Below are 25,079 nucleotides of genomic sequence, written 5' to 3'. Positions count from 1 at the left end.
AGGTATGAAAGGATAATTACAATGGGAGCTGGATGCAACATGACTTTTGTGTGGCAATACAGTGGGCTTTGATATTTGATATTCTGGGCCATGCAGGGCATCTTCAGAAAATTCTGTAGGGTATAAGAGAGTAATACTGATAAAAACGTTAAGGCCAACTATACCCTGCATGATTCAGTTTATATTCATTCACTCTGAAGGGCGAAATCCTCTTTGGAGGAGGGACTGAATCATTATCTTTGCCTCCAGATGTATGCTGACTCTGTGCTACGGCGATGCTGTTCGTCACCTTCTTGCTGTGCTCTCTGTCTGCAGATGGCTGGTTTGGAGGTGGGCAGGAAACTGTTTGCCATCAACGGGGACCTGCTCTTCCTCAGGCCCTTCCAGGAAGTGGAGTGTTTCCTCAGGCAGTGCTTCAACAGCGGGGGGCCGCTCAGGGTCCTGGTCAGCACCAAGCCCCGAGAGTGAGTCTGAGTGTGTGTGTGTGTGTGTGTGTGTGCGTGCACCTGCGTATGTTCGTGTTATATCCATTGACCTGGCTGATTTACTTATATACCACATGCGATTATATTCCTCACAGACCCCTCCCATTACAATATCAGTAAAATATGGTTTATCCTGTTCTTGGGGATACGGTATATCCCACCAGTGCATTTTAGCACATTCCAAGCGTTGCAAACTGAGATTTACTTTTCAATTTGGAATTCCAGTGCTTACTTTATAAGCGTACCCCTCATGCTCAGACAGGATGCTGAAAGTAAACAGCCTGCTTCTGACTGGTTTTGTCCAGATGGATTAGACCCACTCACTGTGAACTGTTTCCATTCCCGTGTCAAGAAAACATCAACAAGGACTTTTGGGGGTTGTTGGTGTGGTCCCTGTAGTTGGTGCTTACAGAAATAGTCCTGTCTGAAGATATCGGTGTAACGGAGAGCTTTGGTCTTTTGTCTGTATGTCTCTCCCGACTCACTCCATCACTGCTCCAGGACAGTGAAAATTCCCGACTCGGCAGATGGCCTGGGCTTCCAGATCAGAGGGTTTGGCCCGTCTGTGGTCCACGCGGTTGGCAGAGGTAAGGACCCTGGATTGGTGTGAAGCTTCCTAATCCACTCAACCCCCCCCCTCCCTCTCTCTGCCAGGACCAGGTCAGTGTGGGACAGCTGTGCTGCAGCTGTGCCTGTAGGTGCGGTGGGAGGCCTGGCACCTGTACATGACCCTGTGTCTCTGTGTCACTGTTTCTCTCTGGCTCCCTGGCTGTTAAAAACTCTAGCATCCAGGGAGTCTGATGTTCCAGGGCTGTAATATAATGCACACTCCTTCTTGAAAATAGATTTTCCCATAAAAAAGTCATATATTTTCCAATACAGACAATAGGGTAAGGTACATGCTCATCTCTTCAATACTTCTTGTGATTCCCCTGAAAGAGGACCGCAGTGGTGCTTTTGAAGTGCTGTCTGTTATTGTGTGTATGGGGGTGGGGGTTTGGTTCACTGCAAGGCACCAGAAGGCACCAGAAGCCATGCACCCAGTGGGGGTTGGGGATGGGGGGGGGTTCCATAGCATTTCGGCAGAGAAGATCTCAGGACACAAGCTCGCTCTTTCATCTCCCCGCCAACAGAAGGCACTTCATCTCGCTGATATTGCCTGACTTTGGCAGTGCTATAACATTTTTTTGGAATTGGATTAAGCCCTCAGTTTCTCACAACCCTCTGCTTTTATTTATGTATTATTTTCAGGCTTTGGGCCTGTCCTGGACTGGGTTTCGCCAGCTTTATTGCGAGTGTCAGTGGCTTCTCCAGAATTTTGCCTGAACAGAATGTGTCCCACACAACCATGTTCCATGTTTTGACAGTGCTGCTGTAGGATTCAGCTGGAGGGGTGCATTCCATCAGGCTTTCTGAGGGTGGAAACGCTGCAGCTGCTTTCAGAGTTAGTGTATTGTGCAGTGGAATTCAGAGGCTGTTCCTAGCGCAAATTATGAAAGGTTGTGTTGCATGAAGGCTTTGCCACATTCAGCACTGTGAAATGTGATTAAGCCTCATGAAGAACTCGCCGTATGCGGACACGTAGTGTTACAGTAGCTTTCTTTCTAAGGATTATTCATCCCAGCATATTGTGTATGTGTATTTAAAAGGTATTGAAAACAAAACGGGTGTTATTTAGTCTCTAAGGCCACTTCCTCCAGATAGCTGGAAACCTTGAAGAGCTCCTCGGTCTAAGTCCCATGCCTGATAGCAGCCGAAAGCCTCTGCCAGATAAACAGCTTCCAAAATAACCGTGTTTGTTTTTACGTTCCCGTAGAACGGACTGAAAAATGAGTTCCTTGAAATGCCTCGTTTTGTGTTATCTGTAGTGGTAATTCCCACCAGACTCTGTTCGCCAAAACACAAGAGCCGCATGTGTGTATTTACGTGGTTGTTGTGCTTGATTCACTGTGTATAGTGGCATTTTGACCACATCTGTTGAAAGGAATAACTGTAACACTGGGTACTGAGTAGTCCATTAGTGCACGATGTGCCATTTTCAGCTGTTGGGAAAACATATGTGTTTTCCTTTTTATATTCCCCCTCATTTCCCCCCTTCTTCTGGATTCTAGGAAATGGCTGTAATGTTAAGCAAACAGCGACATCACGCCTCTTTGCTTCCCACAGGCACAGTGGCGGCCATTGCTGGACTCCACCCAGGACAGTGCATTATCAAGGTCAACGGGATAAACGTCAGCAAGGAGAGCCACGCCAGTGTCATCGCCCATGTCACGGCGTGTCGGAAATACCGCCGGCCCACGCAGGTGAGGCCGATGGCGACGTGAGCACGGTAGCAGGGGCTCCGGGTGAGGGCACGGGGGCATGAGAGATGGGGCTGCTACGAGGTGATAATAGCAGCTTAGCTCCTCTGGTGGTGTGCCTCTTTAGGAGGTGAGATGGAGGGTGAGCGGTGGTGAGGACTGTGCTTTGCCAGTGGCAGTGTAATGGCGGTGATTGGTGGAGGTGCCAGACCCAGGCTGGGCTGTGCAGTAATAGCAGGCTGCAGGGCTCAGTGCTGGGGCTCTGCTTCCCATCAGGGCCTGGGTGGGGAGGCACACCCTGCTGTTGGGTGGGTCTGCGGTCGGCCGCGGTGCAGAGTGTGGCGGGCCATCCTGGCAGGGAGGTCTGGGGGTAGAGTGTGGCCAGGAAGGGGCAGGGAGGGGGCAGGACAGGGGAGGGGGACCTCCGGTGGCCCTGAGAGAGCAGCGTCACTCTAGTGTGGAACGCATACAGGGTGGAAGCAGCCTTTGGCGTGGGGTCTAGTTGTTGGAGCTGGGGCCTGTTCTCATCCTTGTTATATTGCCAAACTCTGCCTATGTACTGGAACAGCATGCTCTACATTTCTAACTCAATGTGTGCACTTCTCTGTTGCAATATGAAAAATCTGTTTAAAATGAGAAGTTCTTCGAAGCAGTTTTAATTAAAAAATGTGATTGTTCTTTTCATTTTCATCTCTTTGAATGCAGCTCATGTTCACAGTAAAGCAGCTTTGCAGTAATCCTTTATTTATCCTCATTTAATTTCAGCAAGACTCTATAAAGTGGGTGTACAACAATAGCGAGAGCGCTCAGGAAGACCACCAGAAAGCCAACCGGAAACCTTCTGTGGAGGAGAACGGAGACGGTTTCGAGTGCAAAGTGGAAGGTACAGCTGGGACATATGCTGTCACAGTATCGCCTCTTATCCCCAAAAAACACCTGAGGCAACTGCTCGGGAAGAGGCCTGATTGCCTCTTGTCAACATTTTCAGTATTTTTTCATGCTTTGGTCTGCTTGTCTTCCATTTTTATTAATTTATGGACCAAGAAAAATTGAAATTGTTATTTTGTTTTATTGTGAATTTCCTTTCTGTGGTATTATTGGCTTATCAGGTCATCAGCTCTATTGAGCAGGTAAGCTTAATGCACTGAGATTGGCTCATCCATGAAAATGGCAAGCCGCCACAAAACAAACTGCTTCTGACACAAGCTCACATTACAGTTCATCTTGCATCTTCACACAGGCACAGCATATTGCTTCCCTTTGCTAAATTTCTATGGAGCACAGGTTATTGTACTGTCTCCAACAGTTATTTTATAATAAGAAGACTGTATACCACAGGAGATGAATGAAGTGTGTCGGGTCTTACAGTATGCCACTCAGGTAAGGACAACCTCAACCACTTGTGGTCTTTGGTCTGTTCCAGAGGTCATGGACAAGTTTAACACCATCGCCATCATAGACGGGAAGAAGGACCACGTGAGCCTGACTGTGGATAATGTCCACCTGGAGTATGGCGTGGTGTACGAGTATGACAGTACAGCTGGGATTAAGTGCCATGTTCTGGAGAAGATGGTTGAGCCCAAAAGCTTCTTCAGTCTGACAGCCAAGGTAATTTGCCTGCGGGCAAATGGAATGGTCCAAAGGAGTTATGATGTCATGTGTGCTGTTACAGCTAAAACAGTTCATGGTGACAAGGAATCGCATACCTTCTGACCCACAGAAAGAAGATGCTGAGGGACTTAGAAATATTAATGTTGTTTCCAATTTCAATTTAATTTTGAAATTGGGTCAGGCACACTGCCTCTGTCTCAGGAAGGATCTTGAAAGGACAAAATATAAAGTCATATTTTTATTTACTAGCTACACTGGTGAGCAGTGAGACCTTGGCCCCAAGACAAATTTGTCACCTGTCACTGTAACAATTTGCAGTCTCTTGAAAACATGGGGACAGAACTATTGATTGTGTTCTACTAGTACTGTATCCTCAAGAAGAGACAGGTTTCCTGTTATTTGTCTGGCTAAGGGCCAGGTTTTCAGGGATGCTTGCATATCGGTAACAAAGCCTGAGTTTTACTCGATTATACATTTGAGATGCATGGATTAGCCCACCAGACTTTTAAAAAACATAACTGCATTGAGCATGGACAACAATGAAGTGGGTTGGTTTTGGCTCACACTTCCATGCAATGTAAACAGTCAATAAAGTGTAGGTGCTTTTTTGAAAGCAGGCATTCTTGGTAAATGCTTGGGAAAAGATCAATCTCAATCAAGTGTTTAGCTGATACTGAGGGGGACAACCACTGCTTGCTATGATGATAGAACATGGCTTGCCTGCTGTTGAAATAGAGGGTTTGATTGTGGCTAATATCGATGGGAGCTGTGTGATCTTATCAGTCTCTTTAGTATAACCTGGGGTAACAGCTTCCCTGATCTATTGTGCAGCGAGAGACATTTCATGAAGATAAAGGGCTATGTTTTCTGTTTTTGACCGGTAGAATTTATCTAATTGATTTTTTGATCTGTTTTCATTACTGCTCTCACTTTATGTTAAGTTAAAAACTAAATCTAGATCTGTTACGTGGATGTGAATTGTGTACTTAAATAATTTTGTTTGTGTACCTAACTTAGGATTATGTCCATGTCCAATATGTATACAAAGCTAGATGAATATTGACCTCATGTAGTTCAGAATTATGTGAATGGTAAGAAAGGTTAGAAAACACACCTGTACATTGTTGTTTATTTTTCGAATATGTTTATTCAAAACATAAAATATGAAAAAGAATATGTAGCTATGGCTTTTTATTTTTTTTCAATTAGTTGTGCATTATGAAGCTATGTCCTTTTCCTACGATGAAAGTCCTTTCTTGTAAGGGCTCAAAATGAAAAACAATTTCTGCACTAATGCAAACATCCCAAACGTGCAGCTGTTTCCTTTCAGATCTTGCATGTATCTGTATTTCTGGTGGGTTGTTGTCTTGCCTCACCTTGCTCTTTAATTTCCTTCTCTTCATAGTTTCTCCTTGTGAGGCTTATCACATGACACCCAGGCTATTTTCTGCACATTTCTGAGCTCAGTCTCTTTGCTGTGCAGTGGCTCCAGACAGCACAGTCTGGATGGGTGATGTTGATTCACATCATGCTGAAAAGCCTGCTGTGCAGTTTAATCAATCAGTCAGACTGAGAGCAACACCTTTTAAAGGCTCCTGTGGTTGCTCTGTGATAGACATAAAGTGAAGTTTGTGCATTTGTTTGGATGCCTTGGTTTCGAACCTCAGCCTGGCGAAAGCAATTTACTTGTTGTGGATGTAATACTTCAGATGCAACACTTTCTGGATTCCACTTGGAAAATGTGCCTCCAAAAGCTGTTTGAAAGACTGTTCCTCCATGGGCAGTTTAACTTACACATGTTAAGGTACTTGCATCGTGTAGCTTGTGTCTCTAGTACCTGTTCCTTGGTGGATGGAAATGAAGCCGTAGCATTTGCTTAAACCCACCATCTCAGTCATTTTGAAGGGTGGGAGTAAGGGAGTGTGTCCACTCTTTTCTCCAGGTCCTGGAAGCGCTGGCGAGGAATGACGACCAGCTTGTGCAGACGTGTGCCAGATTGAGCTCCAGCACTGACGTCATCCCCGAGGACCTGCAGGCCAAATTCACCGCCATGTGCGGAGAGAGGCTGGAGCACATCAACCGTCGCATCACCAACTACAGGAAGGTACACTGGAGCGTTCCATCAGTACACACGCCCTGCTTTCGCATTCCTGTCATTTAGGCTTTATTAGGGGGCTGTACTGTCTGTGGGGAAGGTTACTGTTGTTTGTTCTCAGGTTTAAATATACAGCATGAATGTTAGTCTTACTGCAAAATGAAGGATCTCACCAGAATAATTATTTTTAAATTATGCTTACTGTACGTACTGCAAAAGTATTCTGAACACCCCATGGGACCTGCCGAAGGGCATATTCAGTTGAACTGCATTCTTCCTTTATTTTAGAAAACTAAATTTTAGGTTTTCATTTTATTTCACAGAACTATCCCCAGTCTGTTTTTAAACAGCTGGGGTGTCATCCACAGTGCACATTCTTACCACAACTGCAAGGAAAGCAGTTTTGCAGAACGAAGTTGTGTGTTTTTCTCAGCAGACTTTATTTGGTTATGAAAAGGAAAATATTTCTGGAAGACACACCTCTTATTTATTTTTATTTATTTTTTGTGTGCATGCTTTGACTCAACATCTGACTCAAAGCTGGATTAATTACCAGACGTGTCACCGGATAAGAATGGCTCTGTTCATCCAGTCCTGTTGTGTAATTTCCCTCTTGCATTCCGTGGGGCGTCCTGGGGGATCGTGAAAGGGCCCTGAGGGTGAGGCCCTTCGGTGCCTCTGGGACAGTCCGGAATGTGGGGAAGCTTGGATTTCCAAGAAAATTTAACATGGGGACCATCTGTGGACCATGCGCCCTGTTCGGTCCCACATAAACTATGGGATAGATGAAGAACCTGTGAAAGCCATGTGTTATGCTGTCCAACTTCATATGATAGAAACATATTATTTTGTCTTATTACAGTTTCTTGTTTTGTGTGTGTGTGGTGTAATGCCCACAGTGAGTGAAACAAATCATATCTAGGTGTTGCCATCTAGAAGAGATATTTGACTTGCTGAATGTTATGAGGCTTTACCTTTGGGAATACTATTTCTGAGCACCATACAGTTTATATTTCTATTGGTTTTTAGATTATTTCCAGGACTCTCAACCTTGGATAACATGAAGTGAATCCTGCAGTGCTGAACTGGCCCAGTTCCAATAAACCCACTTAATTACATTTTTACAAGTGCACAGAAAAGTGTTCTGTAGTATTTCACATTTTCAAAAGAGGCTTGAGGTTTGATATTGGAAACACATGCCTGTAAAACTCTGCACGCATTTATATTCTGTTTGTTTTTAAGTACTGTGAAATGGAGCTTGTAAATTTACAGTTTCAGAGACAGCTTCATGCACATGTAAAGTGCTGTGAATAGTAAGTATGGCTTTGTTCAGGCCTTTGGCTGTTATACAGTGAAATGCACTGGCTCTGCATCAATGGGGCTGCATGATGGATGTTGAGTATTTCTTGTCAGCAATACCAGGGAGAAAAGTCACCAACATAGTGATACCAGCATAGCACACGTCTGCTTAAGGAGCTGAGAATAGGCATCACACAGTCGAAAAAGAAGGCTGCTTTCTCATACTTGAAACTGTGTGATGTGACGACATGCGTTTTCCTTCCCAAAAGAAATGATTTGTGACATAGCTCTGTATTGCTTTCACTGAAATGTGTGTGTACGACCCAATAATCCAGAGAAATAATAACCATGGCAAACAATAGGGAGATTGTTTCTGCACAATTTAAAAATATTGTGTAATGAGTATTTCTGCTATGTGCCACCTGCAGGCAATAAACATTCATGGTAATTCAATCGGTTTTGCCCTTTTACAATAATTTTCCATTAAGAAAATGATCATTTTTTGGTGCAGAGAAAATGTATAAATGTGTACTATCTATATATAAAATGGTAGAGTAACATACGCCAGTGACAGGTCTTTTGACACAATAAAGCAGTGATCTTCCAGGTCCTGGCCTGGTCACATGGTCTGCTGCTTTTTGCTGTTACTCGGCACTTAACCATGTAATTGACTGCTCTAATTGTCCAATTAACTCACCTCCCCTTGTTTCTTGGGTCTGATTGGTTGCTGTAATTAAGCCAAAAGTAAGAACCAGCAGATCCTGTTGCCCTCCTGGACCAGGAATGAAGTCACTGCAATAAAGTGTTATTTCTTGAACTTGTGGTAAGGAAGGCCAGACATGCAGCCTGAACCATCACCTGCTTCTGCCCACAGTTCTCTCGAGTGCTGAAGAACAGGGCCTGGCCCACATTCAAGCAGGCCAAGACCAAGGTGTCCCCACTCCACAGCAGCGACTTCTGCCCCACCAACTGCCACATCAACGTGATGGAGGTGTCCTACCCCAAAACCACAACCTCACTGGGAAGCGCTTTTGGTGTTCAGCTGGACAACAGGAAGAACTCCACCCTGGAGAAGGGTGGCAGGAACGCAGAGCAGGGTGAGGATTTGTCATGTTGCATTGTACGGCTAACACGTCTCGTAGACCAGGGGTAGCCAACCCTATTCCTGGAAATCTACCATCCTTGAGGGTGGTATCCTTTTCATTTCAAACCTAATTTGGCACACCTGATTCTAATAATTAGGCGCTAATCAGTGATCTTTGACTATTAAATGAGGTATGCTTTGTTAGGGGTAGAGTGAAAACCTACAGGACGGTAGATCTCCGGGAACAGGGTTGGTTACGGCTGCCGTAGACAGACGGATTATGTTGTAAAAATAATATGTAGCTTGGTCATGTTGTGACCAAGAACTGAGGTATTGATTTGTCATTAAGGCCGCTTGAGTGCCTATAACAAGTCCAATTTTTTATTGTAATGAATGTGACCTGGAGGGTAGATATTGATACGTCATTAGGGCAGTTGGAGTGACTAATATGCAGACAAACTGGATATGTAACAGACTACATATGACAAAGAGGTGAGACCGTGAGATGCCATTGAAACAGTGTGAGTGGTTATCACATAAACAGACCTGTTCTGTACTGTAGTGCATATGACCTCAAGAGATGAGGTATTGATATGTCATTACACCGGAGTGGCTTCACAGAGACTCTATGATGTTCTCTCCTCAAATTCATGTGGCCAACAGATGAGGTGTTAACATGCCATTAAGACAGTGTGAGTAGCTAGGCGGACCTGTTATGTGCATCAGTGCCTGTGTCCAAGAGGTGAGGTGTTGATGCTTCAGTAAAAGTGTGAACTTCGATGGCAGGTCCATCTGGCGAGTTACAGTATTGCATGTTACTAATAAAATCTGTGCCGGGGCTCTTTGTGTGTTTTCCAGGCAAGTTGAACCCGATGGTGTATGTCCAGCACACCATCACCAGCATGGCGGCTCCATCTGGCCACAGCCTGGGCAGGACGGAGGGCCACGGACTGCGCTTCCTGCTGCGGGAAGATGACCTGCTCACCCTGGACGCCTACCAGAAGCTCCTCAGCAAGCTGACCACCGTGGTCAAGGAGATGGAGTGCTACGCTGCTCAGATCCACGAGTGAGTTACTCCCCTCAGATGGTCAAGATTTACACGTGCCGTCGTGATATTGGAAACAGCCCACAACTGAAAACACTTTGGAATGGCTGTGATGTTCCCTTGCTTCTTTTTTGATCCATTTGGTAGAGAGGTCTTTACTCCAAGATTCTGTTTTTAAATACAAGTTTTAAGCTATAAAAATTATCCTACTGTAGATGATCAGCAGTTCTCACATAGATCATAAAAATCTTGGGGGAAATCCCAAGTGTGCTTGAGAAGGTCTTAAGAATTAGACTGGAGCCCTAACTGACAAAATAACATTCAATGAAATTTTCAGCTGGCCGTTCTTGGACAGTCGGTCATTCTCATTCTCAATTCTCATTACTCATTTAAATAATGTCTTAGTGGAGCCCCCAATGTTGAAATATTATCATAATGGCTTGTTTAATCTGAATCCGGGGAAAGGATGGCTTTGTAATTATTGGCGGTAATCAAATTGCTCGATGAGGTTCATTATCTTAATCATGTCTGGCCCTGTCCTTGCTCCAGACACCATTTTGAATCTGGCTGTTTTGTTAACTCATTATAAAACGCATCTATCCTTGAAGGTGCTGGTGAAGTAATGAATCAATAATTCATAATTTATTGTCCTACTGTACATTGATGGTCCCATTTGTTTTAATATTGATTATTTTTGAAGTCGAATTTCTCTCTGGTGAAAAGCTAGCAACTGCGATCAGCTGTTGCAGTTGAATTGCATACAATGCAGTTCTTATATATTACAGTATTAGTGCTACAACATGTATCCTGTACATAAATTAACATTCCTAACTGAATGTTATTCAAAATGTATGACTAGCTTTTGAAATGTTGACAATCAGAGATTTTCTTCAACTTTACTGACAGTTTTTCATTGTCTTAGCAGGAGATTTTGGTGTGGGAATGAAAAGTGCATTTTGACTAAAAAAAGGGAAATGTGCCACATTGGCTATGAGTTGAGTGTGCAATGTCCTGCCCTTGCTTCAAAAACGTCTCTCGTTTTTGGCTGCAGTCGGCTCGTTAAGCTCGATGGAAACGATGCGGGATGCGTTGAAAGCCCGGCGATGGCGGCTTTTCAGCTTTGGCGACTTGCAGGGCCGCCATGCGCGGTGGCGAATGTAAGCCTCCACTCAGGGTCCGGCCCTCGCTGTCAGAGAGGAACATCACTGAGGGAAACTGTTTCTTTCCTCTTACCTGCTACTGCTGATGTGCACTGGCAGGCAGAATTAAAAATGTATGGGGCTGTTACATAATTTCTGGAATTTATAGCATTTCTGTAGAATAGGTTCCCAGCAGTTGAGCTGAAAATGGTTTTGTTTTTGTGTGCCGCCAGCTTAACTCTCTTTAGTGTATTTTTTCGCTCAGCAGATAGATGTAGTACATCAGAGCGCTGTCACATTGTCTCAGCCTATAGGATTAGTTTCTGAAAGACACATGGTGACCTTCAGTTGTGTGAATTTGTGCAAAGCATTGAATATGAATATAGGCACACGCCGAGCTGTGTGTTTCTTCAGCCGAATCTCTTTTTAACATCCTTAAAGCTTATTCCAGAGGCCTCAATAAACCAAGCTGACTGCAATTTGGCATGGTAAATTATTCAGCGATACACCCATGGTGATTGCAAATTCACATGGACAGCTACATAGCTTGGTGTCAGTGGAACGAGAACGTGTGGATCTTGAATTTGTGGCCATGGGTTTTGTCAGCAGCGTCGTTTTTAATTTAGGATGATGGAAGACGTGCGTCTGTCTTCTATTCCAGCTTGTTTACCATTTGACTGATGTGAGGGCTCAGTTTTCCGTCATCATGCGTGTGCGTGTATACAGAGAGCAGTGAATGAGCTGTACACTCCAATTTCAGTGATTTCCATTCATCAGACATGATGTTGCCATTCCAACCAGCTGTACTAACATGCCCCTGAAGATAATCATGCAGTTCAGTCATTTTCAGTGGGAAATATGTATTCAAAAACTTGTGAAGTTTGCCTTTTCACAATTGTTCCTAAAGTGGAGACAAAACATACTAAGTCACGCTTTTTTCATTAACTTCACAGTTACTATAGCTGTGTACTCAACTTCCTGTTACAGTACTGTATGTGGGTAAACTAACTTATGTGGGAGACCATATTCAATGACACTTGAAAATTTTGATCGACCATACCTGTGTAATTTCTCTGGGAATATCATATTCTGAAATGACTTTGGTTGTGTTTTGTCACTTTGATGAAGCATTGCTACTGGAGCGCTTAAATGAATTCTCTGGATAAATTGGAGACAGTCACTCTGTGTGAGCGGCCTGGGTCCTGCCCTTGATTCTGTTCAGTGGTGTGATTGTACATTGCTGCAGTGAGACACATTGTCTCAGAGCACATTATGGTTTGGCGCAATAAGGCCGAATGGAGGGGTCTGTTCCGTACATGGGCTCCTAACAGGAAGCCCGAGAAAATGAAATGGAGGCGGGACTGTCATTCAAGGTGCTCTGTGTGTGCACATTATTATAAGCCTCTGAAAGATTTATAACCAAGAGGGTCAAGTTCTTTTGTGAGACGCACAGTAAAACTCAGTTTGTTTACAGCTGCAATTCAAGTGTGTGCAGTAGAGTAAATGAAATGGACACATTTTAATATTGGATATTAGTCCTCCAAAATATGAGCTGAGTGAAATCCCTGCTCACATAATGACTGTAAAATATGAGCTGGGACTATGCTTATGACTAAAATGCACTTACATTGAAATGCATCATAAGTTTATTTTGGTATTATAGAAGAAGTTGGGGGCATCACCTATATGTTGAATGCTCAAAGGTCTAAATGTGTATTACATCTTGAATTAAATCTGTTCTTTTGACAATCTATTCAAAACAATGAGGAGGGCATACTTTTCTTACTTCTTCTCTTAGAACTATCAGCTGGATTTTATTTGGGCAATTGTTTCCAAACTCTCATGTTAAGGAAAATTAATAAAAAAATAATTTGTATTAATTATTCTAAACCATGCCCAGCACAGCTTGGTAAATGATAGTTTTGAGGCTTTTCTCATTGATCTCTCCACTACTGGTCACAGTCCACAGTAAATGTGGAATACATTTTGAATCCCAAACTGGGTGTAAAACTGCAAATGACAAAAAATCTTTCTTTTTGTTGCATAATTATTCATCAAAATACATGTATAATTATTGCATCTGTTTCGAATAAAAATTGAGGGAAGTTTTCATTAATCAGTTGCATAAAACAAGAGCTGTTCACTGTGCATTGTGCTTTCTGTAGTATTATTTCAGCTGTATTCCCACACCTGTGGTTCTCATTATTATTCTCTGTAAGTCCTCTTTGAAGGCCAGCGCCGGGAAGACCGTAAGCCATACACACTTCCTGATTACAGAGGAACCAATCAAAGAGCTTTGCCTGTTCTCCATGGCGATGGCATGCCACTCTTTATTGAAGAGCCATTGTTTAGACCTTCATATGCACCTCAAAGAGGACGTGCTTTAGGGTTGCTCTTCACTCAATACCGGGGGTGGGGGGTGGAAGGAGAGTGGTAGGATGCTTGAAATGAATGAGAAGAGCCTGGATACTCCATCATGACAATGTGGCTGTGAAGGCAGTGAATTATTTCACGAATGTATTCTCTCATGCATTTGATATGCTTCTTCAAGCTCACAGAGCTTACTTGTTTCACGCATTGCGCAAGGGAAAAAGTCATACATACATGATTCAAATTTGCTTTGGAAATTCAAATGGACATGGCATGCTGGTATAGTCGTGTCGGAAAAGGTCGCTTGCAAAGTGCAAATATTGAATTATTGAAAATATGGCTTTAAGTGTCACCATGTGTTTCTTCAACTGTGAAAATAGCTGAGCATAAGCTCTCTTCAAAGTTGCCCTCGACTAAAGCCAGGGTCCTCAGTACATTAGGAAAGCAGCAGATTTCTGCTCTGCTTTCAGCTGTTGACACAGCTGCTTTTGCATGTTTGAAGATATTAATATTATGAGGACCTCTCACCTTTGAAGTTGTTGTCCGGAAGCCAAATGCAAACAGGTTTTGTTTTTTTGGCCCACAACAAATTGCACATCTTGATGAAATTATCCTTATGTATACAGTCCGCTGCATACTTTGCATGGAATGTAAACTATACAGTGTATATTTATGGAACTGTTAGAAATGAAATGCAAGGTCATATTTGTCATGTGACATCTATAGACTCTTCGTGGAGTGATGGTAATGGCTGCTTTGTATGCAGTGTTAATGTGGTATCTGCTGTGATGGGTAACCTCCCCATCTCTCCTCCACACTGCCAGCCTGCTGTCCTCCATTACCCATCCTCCAGCATCTGACGGCAAGACGGCGGAGAGCTACATCTCCACCGACACCGAGAGCGAGAGGGGGGAGCGCAACGGCAAGAAGGTCTGCTTCAACGTGGCGGGAGATGAGCAGGAGGACTCCGGCCACGACACCATCAGCAACAGAGACTCCTACAGGTATCTGACCACGGCATCAGCACCTACTGTACTCTGACTCATATACAGTACTCAACTGATTTAATCACAGTCCACTGCAGAAGCTCATACATGTGACTGACAATCACTGGCGTTTACAGAAACTCACACAGTTAACTGGCATAATCACTAGCAACTCCAGTCATGTATAGGTACTGTATGAGACTCACATCAGCTCATGGCATGTACTGAATATTGGTATTTCCAAAGACTCAGACGACAGGAACTCAGCAAATGACCACAACAATATATATATATATATATATATATATATATATGAAAAATTAAAGTTTATATAAATAAGGCTACTCTATATAAATTGAGTTTATATAGGGAAATGCTTAGAGGTACTGGTGTAGTAATAGGTAGTTGTTTTGCTTCTTTTTCCTAGTGACTGTAACAGCAACAGAAACTCCATCGCCTCATTCACCAGCATCTGCAGCAGCCACTGCAGCTCCTATGTGCACAGTGACGAGATGGACTCAGGTAGTCACGCTACACTCTGCATCCCTAATGTCCGGTTCTGTCCCGTTCCTGTATCACGGCAAATCCCTCTTGTTTGACTCCAACTGATGCACTGCACTCTGCTCTGCTGGTAGAGCTGGTTATGGTAAATGCACAGTCATTAAATGTTAATTGTTTAATGGGCCTTTGAAAGCATCAGAGACAGTATTTACAGTGCTGCAGAGGAAGCTAAAGCCCCGCTCAGTGGATTTTGCTGCTGGTCTTTGGAATGTACCGCCATGTATCATTAGCTTAATGAAGTGTGTCGTTACGATGACTGCTTCGCTGCTTTTTCTTCTAATGAAGCTCATGCTTATTCAGAGATTGCATTTGTTATTCCCCTCCATGTTTTTTTTTTCTCACAGGAGATGAAATGCCAGTCAGCGTATGGATTTCACATGATAAGCAAAAGAAATTGCATGGCTTTCTGGAACACCTCTTTAGCCAGGTATGGACAATTGTCAAACAACACATAACCAAACTTGATCTTTCAGCTGTGTTGTAGACATGCCTTCCATCTCCTTCCCTTCTATTGCATGCCAACCAAATTCAGCTCTTGGTGAGGGTGTTTGCTCAGGCTGCTTGCACTTTAAGTTGGCTACTGCTTCTAAACAAGATTTATTAAGAAATATTCAGTGTGCTGTTCAGGAACTCTAAATAGGTGCTGACTGAAGCCATGAGTTGTCCTGGCTGGACAACATTGCACAATAACAACATTGTTTGATTGGGCGTCTGTCTTTTGTTCTGTAAATGTAAGAGGACAGCAAATATAGACACCAATACACACACAACAACATTATAAATGTTACAATAAAACACTAGAATAAAACAATGACAATACAGGGAAAGTGGGAATAAGAAAATACCTTTGGGCTGTGTTTTTTCATGCATGTTATACAGTAGGGTATAAAGTAGAATATACTGATACTGGAGCAGGTGATTGATGATGTTGGATGTGTTATTCCCTGATCTATAACCCATGCATATTTGAAATGAATGTTACTCTAAGGACAGCTCAGGAGAAAAAAAAATGATCGGACATCGTTGCCTTTTCCCTTTCCTACATTTTGGCAAAAAACAGAACACAATGCACCCCCCCCCACGCAACCCCCACCCCTGGCTAGAAACATTTCTTTGAGACTTTTAAAGTAGGATGTCTCTTGGCAGAGAGCTGAAAAAACAACTTGGATAGTTTCGGATGTTTTCCTGCTGCAGATTTTTACGGTGGCCTGAGTCCCCGGCTTTGTTTACTGGCAGTGGATGAAATATGTCCGGGGGAGCGTGGACTTTGTGGGGGTTGGGTTTCAGGAGACACGGCTTGACCTGAGGGAGGGGGGTGGGAACCCGCTGCTTCATCCGCCCAGAACAAGTTAGTTCTGGACATGGGAGCTGGTTTACTGCTGCTTATTTCCTGTTTTTTCTAGGAAGTGGCCCCTTTTTACTCCCTACAGGAAAAAAATCTTTTTTTTAAAGGTGTTAATTCAATATTGAAAGAAGCTTTTAGAGTGAGAATAGCAGTGGTGCTGTTGAGATAAAACTGTAAGAACAGCTGTTGTGCAGTGATGTAGACACGTCCTTTATGACCCTGCAGGTGGAGTCTATCACCAGTCTGCTGAAGGGCGCGGTCGTGTCTCGAGCCTTCGAGCAGACAAAGTGCTTCTCACCGGGGCGGGGCCTACAAGGTAAGGATCATGAATCCCCAAATGGTGTGATACCTTCTTAGTGCCCCTGCTGAAAATTACAGCTAAAACCAGCAGGGATTAAGCTTGTTAAAATTGTGTTTTCGACACTTCTGGCTGGTCATAGCTGGTCTGTGGCTGGTTAAAGCTGGTAGAGCAAGCTGGTAGAGCAAGCTGGCGGTCTGACTGGTGGACTGTTGGTTGACCAGCTAAAACTAGCTAGAAGTGTTGAAAACATCTTAAACCAGCTTGACCAGTTTAGGCTGGTTTCAGCAGGGGCCTGCCACAGGTGTCGCTTTCATGCTCAATAGAAAGAAAGATATAAATTAAATTTGTCTTTCATAGAGACCTGTTGCTAAAACAGCCACATCTCACAAATCCTTCGCCTTGTCCCTCTGTATTCTGGCAGTGATAATCAGTTATGATGAGGACCACCATTAAAACGTACCATTACCGGATGACTGCGCTGAATTATGGTCAAAATAGTTTCATATTTTGATTGCCCGCTGTGCTTTGGCCTTTCCTAGCAAACGACCATTGAGATTTACGGGTGCTTTCCAGCATTAAAGGTCAAAGCATGGGAGCTTGATGACGAGGAGACATTTATGATTATTTAGAAATGATATAGAAAAGCATCATTAGAGCCCTGGAGGATATGTCTGCATCAGCTCGTCGTAAAGCAACACGACAGCGGCTTACTTCCAGACCTGCTGGGGATAGATAAATGAGGAAAAAGCTGTCTTAGAACTTTTAAAAACAAAAACAATTACCTCCAATATTTATCATTCAATTACAAAACTAGATTTTTCCTCCTTCCCGACTTCTTTGTCCCTCAAACTTTTCTCCATATTTTCTCCTTCATATTCAACTTGCCTGTGCTATAAGAGAGATATTTTTGCCTTTTTTTTCCCATTGCGAAATACCATTTTTTCTATGAGTGTGTAATGGATCTGACTATTGCAAGCCCAGAGAATTAAGATAACATTGGGCTGCCTTCAGACCCGGGATTCATCCAAAAAGAGCTAAAAAAGGAAGTGGATTGCGGTAGCAAACATTCCGGCATTTGCCCAGGGCCCAACTTCCTGCGGAGTGGAGAGGAGGTGTTCCTCCCACTTCCCTGATAGCCAAACACAGCACGACCTCTCTTCCTCTCCTGTCAATCTTCTGTCAGCGCCCCCCAACCCCTGAGTCTCTGCTCCGATGTCCAGAGATGCTAAGATACGAGCCACACGAGGGAAACTCCTCGAAACTAACTCCAGGCTCCAGAACCCCAGTGTCTCCCATGTGCTCAATAGTTTTGGTCTGCAGTGATACTTCAGGAGCATTCTTCAGTAGTTGGTCTGCAGTGATTCTTCAGTAGTTGGTGTGTAGGGTTTCTTCTGTAACATGTTTTGCCTAGAGCACTTTATGACATGTTGTCTGGCATTGCCAAAATGAAAGTCTTTTTCCGTCCCCTTACTGATTACATAACTAATCTGCAGGGTTTGTAAAAGGAGAATGCCGGTCAATTTATGTGGGCAGAAGGGATTCCTCCAGAAACTGTATAACCGCGTCAGTTCCACATGTGCCAATGAGCATTTGCACCTGATAATAATTGTGTGTGATGTATACCAGCTGTGACAGCCTCTGTGGGATTGTCCTGAACTGTCTTGGCATAGTGTGCCCTTGATCTTGTGACCTCAGAATTAGCATGATGGGATTAGGCAAAGTGTGCCTTTTGAATTCGGATGAGGGTGTTATGCGTAGTGTCCCATTGGTATTGTTGAGAGGAATGTAGTATGACCTAAGTATTGCAGTGACAGGTTTAGGAAGAGAGTGCTCTTAGTAGTATGAGTGGGTTAGGCAGTGTGTGCCATTTGTATTGTCATGTAGGGTTTAGGTAATGTCCCTTTAGTATTGACAGGATTTGGTTAGGCAGTCTGCATATTAACACAATTGGATTGGGCAGTATCGAACTTGTGTTGCCTATATGTTTGAGCATGTTTTATTTTGCTGGCACTTCATTCTAAAGGCACGATTCTATGTAATTGCTTTTCGTAGACAGAACAATTAAGATATTTCCCCAAATGTTAAGATAATGTAGTCATCTGCACAGGTCATGTTGTGTAGGAAATGTTGAGCCCCCCACATACTGATGGTACAGTGCATTTCTAGAACTGTCTGAAACAGCCAGAGAGCAGTGATCTGAGTAGATAAAATGGCCCGCAGGGCACCGTGGATATGAGCAGGGTTTTACATGCTGAACATAGGGCTCTACTGGAGGAGAGGGTGGGGGAGGAGCCCCATGAAAGCCCTGTCTCTGACACACACTTCATTATTCTCAATTTAAGAGCTCCCGCAATCTCTATCAAGCACACATGCTGCTACTGCTGACGGGTACTGGACCCCACCCCCTCCAGTACCAGCATTGTGCCTGTCACATGATTGATCAGGTGTCAGAGTTCTTAAATGAAACATTTCAGAAGGACAATCAATTTTGATCCAATTATGCCTGGAGCCCTGCCGAGGCCTGGTCTGGGCTCAGTGTCTATGGTACTTTCAGACGAAACCATTGTTAGCCTCTTATTCACTTTCCCTAGTGACATCACAGTTGTGTGGAGGGAAGACAAAAACAGGGTATTAGAGTAGTATTTGTTCACTGTTAACGGAATCTACATAAATCTACGTATCCCAAAATCTACATAAATCTACCTATCCCAACAAATGTCAACAGTGATGGACTGATGATTGTATGGTTCCTGCAGGAAGCAGCCACGCTAGCCTGTAACGGTAGCTTATCATGCAAATCTGTATACATGTTAAAATCCTGGTGGAAAGCCAGGACTTTCACCCTCTAGTGGTAGAAGTAAAGCATCTTTTGTACCCATCAATTTTACATTGCATAAAGGGTTGTGACAGTTATCAGTGGACCATCTCGTGTTTTGTTCTGAGACCTTTGTGTGGGATTGCTGAATATAAACTGTTAGTGCACGTATTACGTCATGCACTGAACAAGCAGTTTCAGACAGCGAGGCTGTGCTGCGTTGGCCCTGACAACTGCTGTTTTTATTGGACAGAGTTCCAGCAGGAAATGGAGCCCAGGGTCAACTGCACCAAGAAGCTGCGGCTCCACGTCAAGCAGGACCCATGGAACCTGCCCAGCAGCGTGCAGGCCCTGACGCAGACCATCGCCAAGTTTGTCGAAGGTCAGTTCAGCACTTAGAGCCCCCACCCCCCCCTTTCCTTACTCTCAGACTGCCAGATGCCATGCAGCAAGCAACTCCAGGTAAAGTTTGTGATGAACACTTAAAGCGCTGTGCATGCTGAACTCAATCATGGGAGAGAGCAGCTACAGCTTTAAGAACCCCGTACGTTCGTTGCCTGTTGCCCAAAGCTTCTTACCTGCATTTAAGGTCTTTGGTTTTAACGTTTAGAGTGAACACACTAATCTCTGAAATGAGCAGCTACATTGCACTCCTGAGAAGCAAGTGATTTAAGCTGTGAAATTAAATATGCCGTGCAGCTTGGCATGTGTGCGATTCCTTTTCATGCTTTCATGATGACTTTTTCATGTGGCGGTTATGTTGCTATGGTTTTTACTGTTCCTGTGCCCTGCGGTGTTATATCATGCTGATGTGCAAATGGAACAGCTTTCTTTGTAGAGTGGATTGTTTCATCATCTAATGTGTAAACTGCAATATTATTGGGGGAGGGGGGAAGCTTTCAAAGCTGGAAGGTCGGCTTCTCAGAGAGCTGTCACAGACATTTTGTGAACATTGCATTCATTTTTTTCATAAAGTTTTTCAAGGTGTGACTTTGAAGAAGCGGGGGGTTGTTCAGGCATCATAATGTCATTATTTCCATGCAATTTTCAGGAAGGCTGGTTTGCTCAGCATGGTAGAGGTGGCTGCGTAGCATATCATTGAGGGAATTGGGCTTGTACAGTTACTGTTGTAGCTGTAGGTTCAATCCCTTGGTGAGTCTGTGCGATTGTATTCCTGTGCCAAGGCACTTAACCTGAATTGTTTCAGCAAATGTCTAGCTGTTGAACTGGATTATATGTAAAGAATATACTCTGTGTAAATGACTCAGAAGATACTGTGAGATACTCAAAATGTTGTCTAAGCGTGATAACCATGCACTTTTGCACCAAACATCCAAGACTAAAACAGATGGTGCAGATATTTTTTTTGATAAGGCAGGTCATTTGCAGCTCAGTGCTGTAAACAATATGCATCCCTTGTGTCAGAATGGAGATGAGAACGCTGATCTGCTTTGTTGTAGACATGTTGTCCCTTCTATTGCATGCCAACAGAATTCAGCTCTTGGTGAGGGGGTTTGCTCTGGCTGCTTGCACTTAAAATCAATGATTGATCTCATGTTTCTAAACAAACTCTGGAAGCAGGGCATGGTGTCCAGTCGACTCCAGAATAGCTGTTTGTAGAATTTTTCATTACTCTTTGTGGAAATGCTTGATAGAGAACGGTGCAGAAAGGATTGTAGTTTGTCAAATTGATCAAATTTTGCTTCATGGAAAGGCATGGTATGCAGTTGCAGGAATGATATGGTGACGTGTAGATCTGGGATACAGGAACATGAGCCAATGCACCAAAGCCTTTATGCTCTCTTATGGTATGGCTCTATCATTATCAGCTTATTCAGAATGCTGTCTAAAATACCAGCATCTGGTGGCATCCCAATCCATTTTCAAAGTTTCTTCTAAACAAGTTATTCAACCCAAAGATTGTTTTGAGTCACCAGATTGGATTGTTTTTGTCATTTCCAGAGGTGAAGGCACGGCTGCTGTTGGTTCTGCTTCAGTACACTGGTGAGTTCTTTAGTCAGGTTTTTTCTTTTCTGTTTCTAACCTTCATTTAAGCTGGAAGTCTCACTGAAACTGAAATCATTTTTTCAAGGCAGACCACTGTCCACACAGTTCACACTCCACATAAATATTCTAAAAACCACATCCTTAAACTTTCTCAAAGAAACAATGTTCTACCGCAAGACAGATCTGGGGCAACCCCCACCCCCTCTGCCCAAAACATTTATCACCTTATCATTAAATAAATATCAGGACATGATTAGAATATAGTACATGTATGTAGATATTATATAACCTTAAAAAGTTAAATAAACTGTTAAATCTGTCTGTCCAGTTTCCATAACTTTTGGTTAATCATATTTAAATTGGCCAGAGGTACTTGCTCACTAGCATTAGCTCTTCATGTTAGAACAAACAGATTGCTTACATTTTCAGCTGTTCATTGTTATAGCCAACTGATTTTATTTGGATCTGCGTCCAATACAGCAGCCTATTTATATGGTTGAGCACCATCAATCCGCTATTGTGTGCAAAATCACATGAAATATGTAAATCTTATCTTAGTTTCTTGACATAACTATGATTAGAACTGACACTTGATTTAAAATATAATGTAGTTCTTTCTATTACCATGCATCTATAAAAACAATTGTTCATGAAATAATATTATCAACAATGTCAGTGAAGAATGGAGGCTGATTGTTAGACAATGCAATATTTATAAAATCTTCACACCAGGCTATCTGAAAATCTGCCAGGACATTTTGAATGGCTGTCAAATGTCTGTATCAAAGCGTTTGTGTATGTTAATGATGGGATCGCTAGCACAAACTGCTCAAGATGTACTCCGGTACTTCAACAACACTCAACAGTGTTGTGCAGATGTGGTCCCTTTCATGCTGTTTTCATAAAGCTGTGAAGATTTGAGCTCGTCTTGCGGTCTCTTTCTCTCTCGCTCTCCCCCCGTCTGTCCGACGCCCACAGACTCGGAGATCCAGCTCAGACGGGACATGGTGTTCTGCCAGAGCCTGGTCGCCGCTGTCTGCGCCTTCTCCGAACACCTGCTGGCCGTCCTCAACCAGACGCCCAGCGGCGGGAAGGAGTGCGAGACGGAGGCCCAGGAGGCAGGCCGTCGCTGGCTGGAGCAGATCGCCAGCGCTGGCCTGCTCTTCCATTTCCAGTCCCTGCTCTCGCCAAACCTGGTGAGCGCCCGAGGAGATGCCACGCCTATTATTTATATATTTGGTGGCTCAGTGGTGCAGTTGAAGTCTGTCACCTCACAGCAAGAACAGCCTACTGGGGCCTGTGTTACTGGGGCCTGTGTTTGAGTACCTACTGGGGCCTGTGTTACTGGGGCCTGTGTTTGAATACCTTCTGCGGCCCTTTTGCGGAGTTTGCATGCTCTCCCTGTGCCTGTGTGTTTCCTCTGGGTACTCAGGTTTCCGGAAAGGGGGGTTAACAGGGTGTTGCTGTAAATGAGCATGTGTGCTTAGTCAACCTACCCTGTATAAATAAAGGTTAAATTAAATTATTCATCCCCCCAGCCCTCCACCCCCATCCTTCCTGCTTTGGTTACATGAATATAGCTGCAATAGCAGGGGTGTCCAGGAGTATCTCTCTCTGAAGATTCACAGAAACATTTGCTGCCAGAGGTCTCCTGTGAATTGATTATGATTTTGTTTTGTTATGCTCAAAAGTAAAAAATAAAATATTACAACGGAAAATACAATTGGAAAGCTGCTAATGTGAGCACTGTCAGCAAACTTCATTATAATGTGGAACAGGCATATCATTGTGCTACACAGAATGTGCTTTGTTCCCCACCCTAATGAGGGGGCTGTGTCTGTTTTTCCTGTGTGTAATCTCCACATAACACTGCCCTGTGCGGCCCCGTGCATCAAACAATTAGAGTGGCCAAGCTCCACTACTGTACCGTGTCTTTTAGTCTCAGCATTGTGTCTTTAATGTCTGTTCACCTGCCCTCTGTTTTCTTATTTTTATTAGCTCATTTGGTCAGATACCATCTTGTTCTTTAATACCAAGGGCCCTACTTTCCTTTTAATGGTTTTTCACTGAATAATTGGATTGGTTCACTGACTGACCCTCTGGATATCTACCGTGTAGCTTCTCAAACGCATGCAGATTCAGCTTAGCCAGAAAAGGACGAAGCTTGAGGAGGATTAGCCTGCCGTTTAAGACTTTGTTGCCGGTGGAGTGTGAGGACCTGTCTGGGTAATATCATTACTGAGGGGTCAAACTCGGTGATATCGCATTTTATATTATGTTCAAAGACTAGTGTATTTTGTATTCACTGAGAGAAATAGAGAGAATCCTTTATGAACTGGAAGGATTTGTATCAGAAAAGGTTAAATCAATTAGTAACTGGACTGCATTTATATGCAATTGATGCTTCTCATTCACCCATTCTCACACACCAACAGCGTTTGCTGCTATGCAAGGTACCAATCAGCTCATTGGGAGCAATTGGGGGTTAGGTGTCTTGCTCAGGGACACTTCGATGCACCCAGGGTGGGGGATTCATTTGGTGTGCTATTCATTTGGTGGACTTAAAATACCAAAACACTGAGAGACACAGGTCCTTGTGCTGGGGGTTGAGGAAAGGTGGAATGCACACCAGAGGAAGAGGCTACAGTGTGCTGGAGAGAGTGCGTTGTTCTTTGCTGATGGATTGCTCCTCTGTGCTTGTGCCTTCAGACGGACGAGCAGGCCATGCTGGAGGACACACAGGTGGCGCTCATAGACCTGGAGAAGGTCACCTTCTACTTCCGGCAGTTTGAAGGAGAGCCACTCGTCGCAAGTACGTATTGAAAAAAAACATCAAAGGAAACCGTTATCTCCTCACTTATCGAAAAAGGCTTTCTATCCATCTTTAACCCCCTTTGACCTCCGAGATTAAATGGCACCCATACATGAATAGAAAATGTAGACATCATGAGGGTTCAGTGAGGCCTGTTGGTACTGTTTCCCGCTCTGTGTTGTGATACTGCCTGCCCTCTTCCCCAGACATGCCCATTTCGTACCAGGTGGAGGGCACTCGGCAGGCCCTGAAGGTCTGCTTCCACCTGGAGAGCTTCTACTTCGACCTGCTGCCCCTGAGGCTGAGGAACGGAGGGGGCTTCAAGATTTACCCCGTGCTCTTCACACAGGGTACGAGCCTGGACACCTGAACCACGCTGCAGTTCAGTTACGCTGCCAAAGCCAAAACTTAAGTCTGCCTCTACAAGCATTTTAGTCTCAATTTTAAGTCTTGTATTTAGACACTGACATCTTATTTCTAATACTTTTTATTTGCTAAAAAAGGAGAAAAATATTGTCAATGAGCTGAGAGAGTTTTACTAATTTCAAGATTTGCCAATGGGATGAGAAAAGTTCACTGGACAAGCGAAACTAGCTTATATTTTTTTGAGAGAAAAATATAAGATTTAAACTCTCATTACAAAACTAAAACACTTGTTAAAACAGACTTTTTTGCAGTGTAGGAACTTTAAGTGGATCACCTGTGGATGGGCATCACAGAACCAGGCACCTGTGTAACCTACCTAGTTGTGGAATATTGCACCAAGAAAGATACTGACGCTGAATGCAGTGGATTCCCCTGGACCGATGTAACAGAATATGCAC

General features: G+C 43.6%; 1 protein-coding gene across 1 annotated transcript in view; it reads left to right on the top strand.

The window, feature by feature from the left end:
* The window catches only part of prex2 (phosphatidylinositol-3,4,5-trisphosphate-dependent Rac exchange factor 2), a 104,132-nt gene that overhangs the window by 50,508 nt on the left and 28,545 nt on the right, over positions 1-25,079 (top strand). Inside the window, exons 18-34 of the mRNA XM_061238332.1 lie at positions 316-464; positions 987-1,072; positions 2,652-2,788; positions 3,551-3,668; positions 4,209-4,393; positions 6,339-6,500; positions 8,665-8,887; positions 9,733-9,940; positions 14,253-14,432; positions 14,842-14,936; positions 15,320-15,402; positions 16,546-16,636; positions 19,690-19,818; positions 21,399-21,440; positions 22,422-22,639; positions 24,153-24,255; positions 24,462-24,605. Of these exons, the coding sequence (XP_061094316.1) occupies positions 316-464; positions 987-1,072; positions 2,652-2,788; positions 3,551-3,668; positions 4,209-4,393; positions 6,339-6,500; positions 8,665-8,887; positions 9,733-9,940; positions 14,253-14,432; positions 14,842-14,936; positions 15,320-15,402; positions 16,546-16,636; positions 19,690-19,818; positions 21,399-21,440; positions 22,422-22,639; positions 24,153-24,255; positions 24,462-24,605 (2,353 nt within the window). The remainder of the gene's footprint in view (positions 1-315; positions 465-986; positions 1,073-2,651; positions 2,789-3,550; positions 3,669-4,208; positions 4,394-6,338; positions 6,501-8,664; positions 8,888-9,732; positions 9,941-14,252; positions 14,433-14,841; positions 14,937-15,319; positions 15,403-16,545; positions 16,637-19,689; positions 19,819-21,398; positions 21,441-22,421; positions 22,640-24,152; positions 24,256-24,461; positions 24,606-25,079) is intronic.

This window comes from Conger conger, chromosome 4 (genome assembly GCF_963514075.1).
Source record: "Conger conger chromosome 4, fConCon1.1, whole genome shotgun sequence".
In the NCBI taxonomy this organism is placed as follows: Eukaryota; Metazoa; Chordata; class Actinopteri; order Anguilliformes; family Congridae; genus Conger; species Conger conger.
This window is presented reverse-complemented; position numbering and strand designations above follow the sequence as displayed.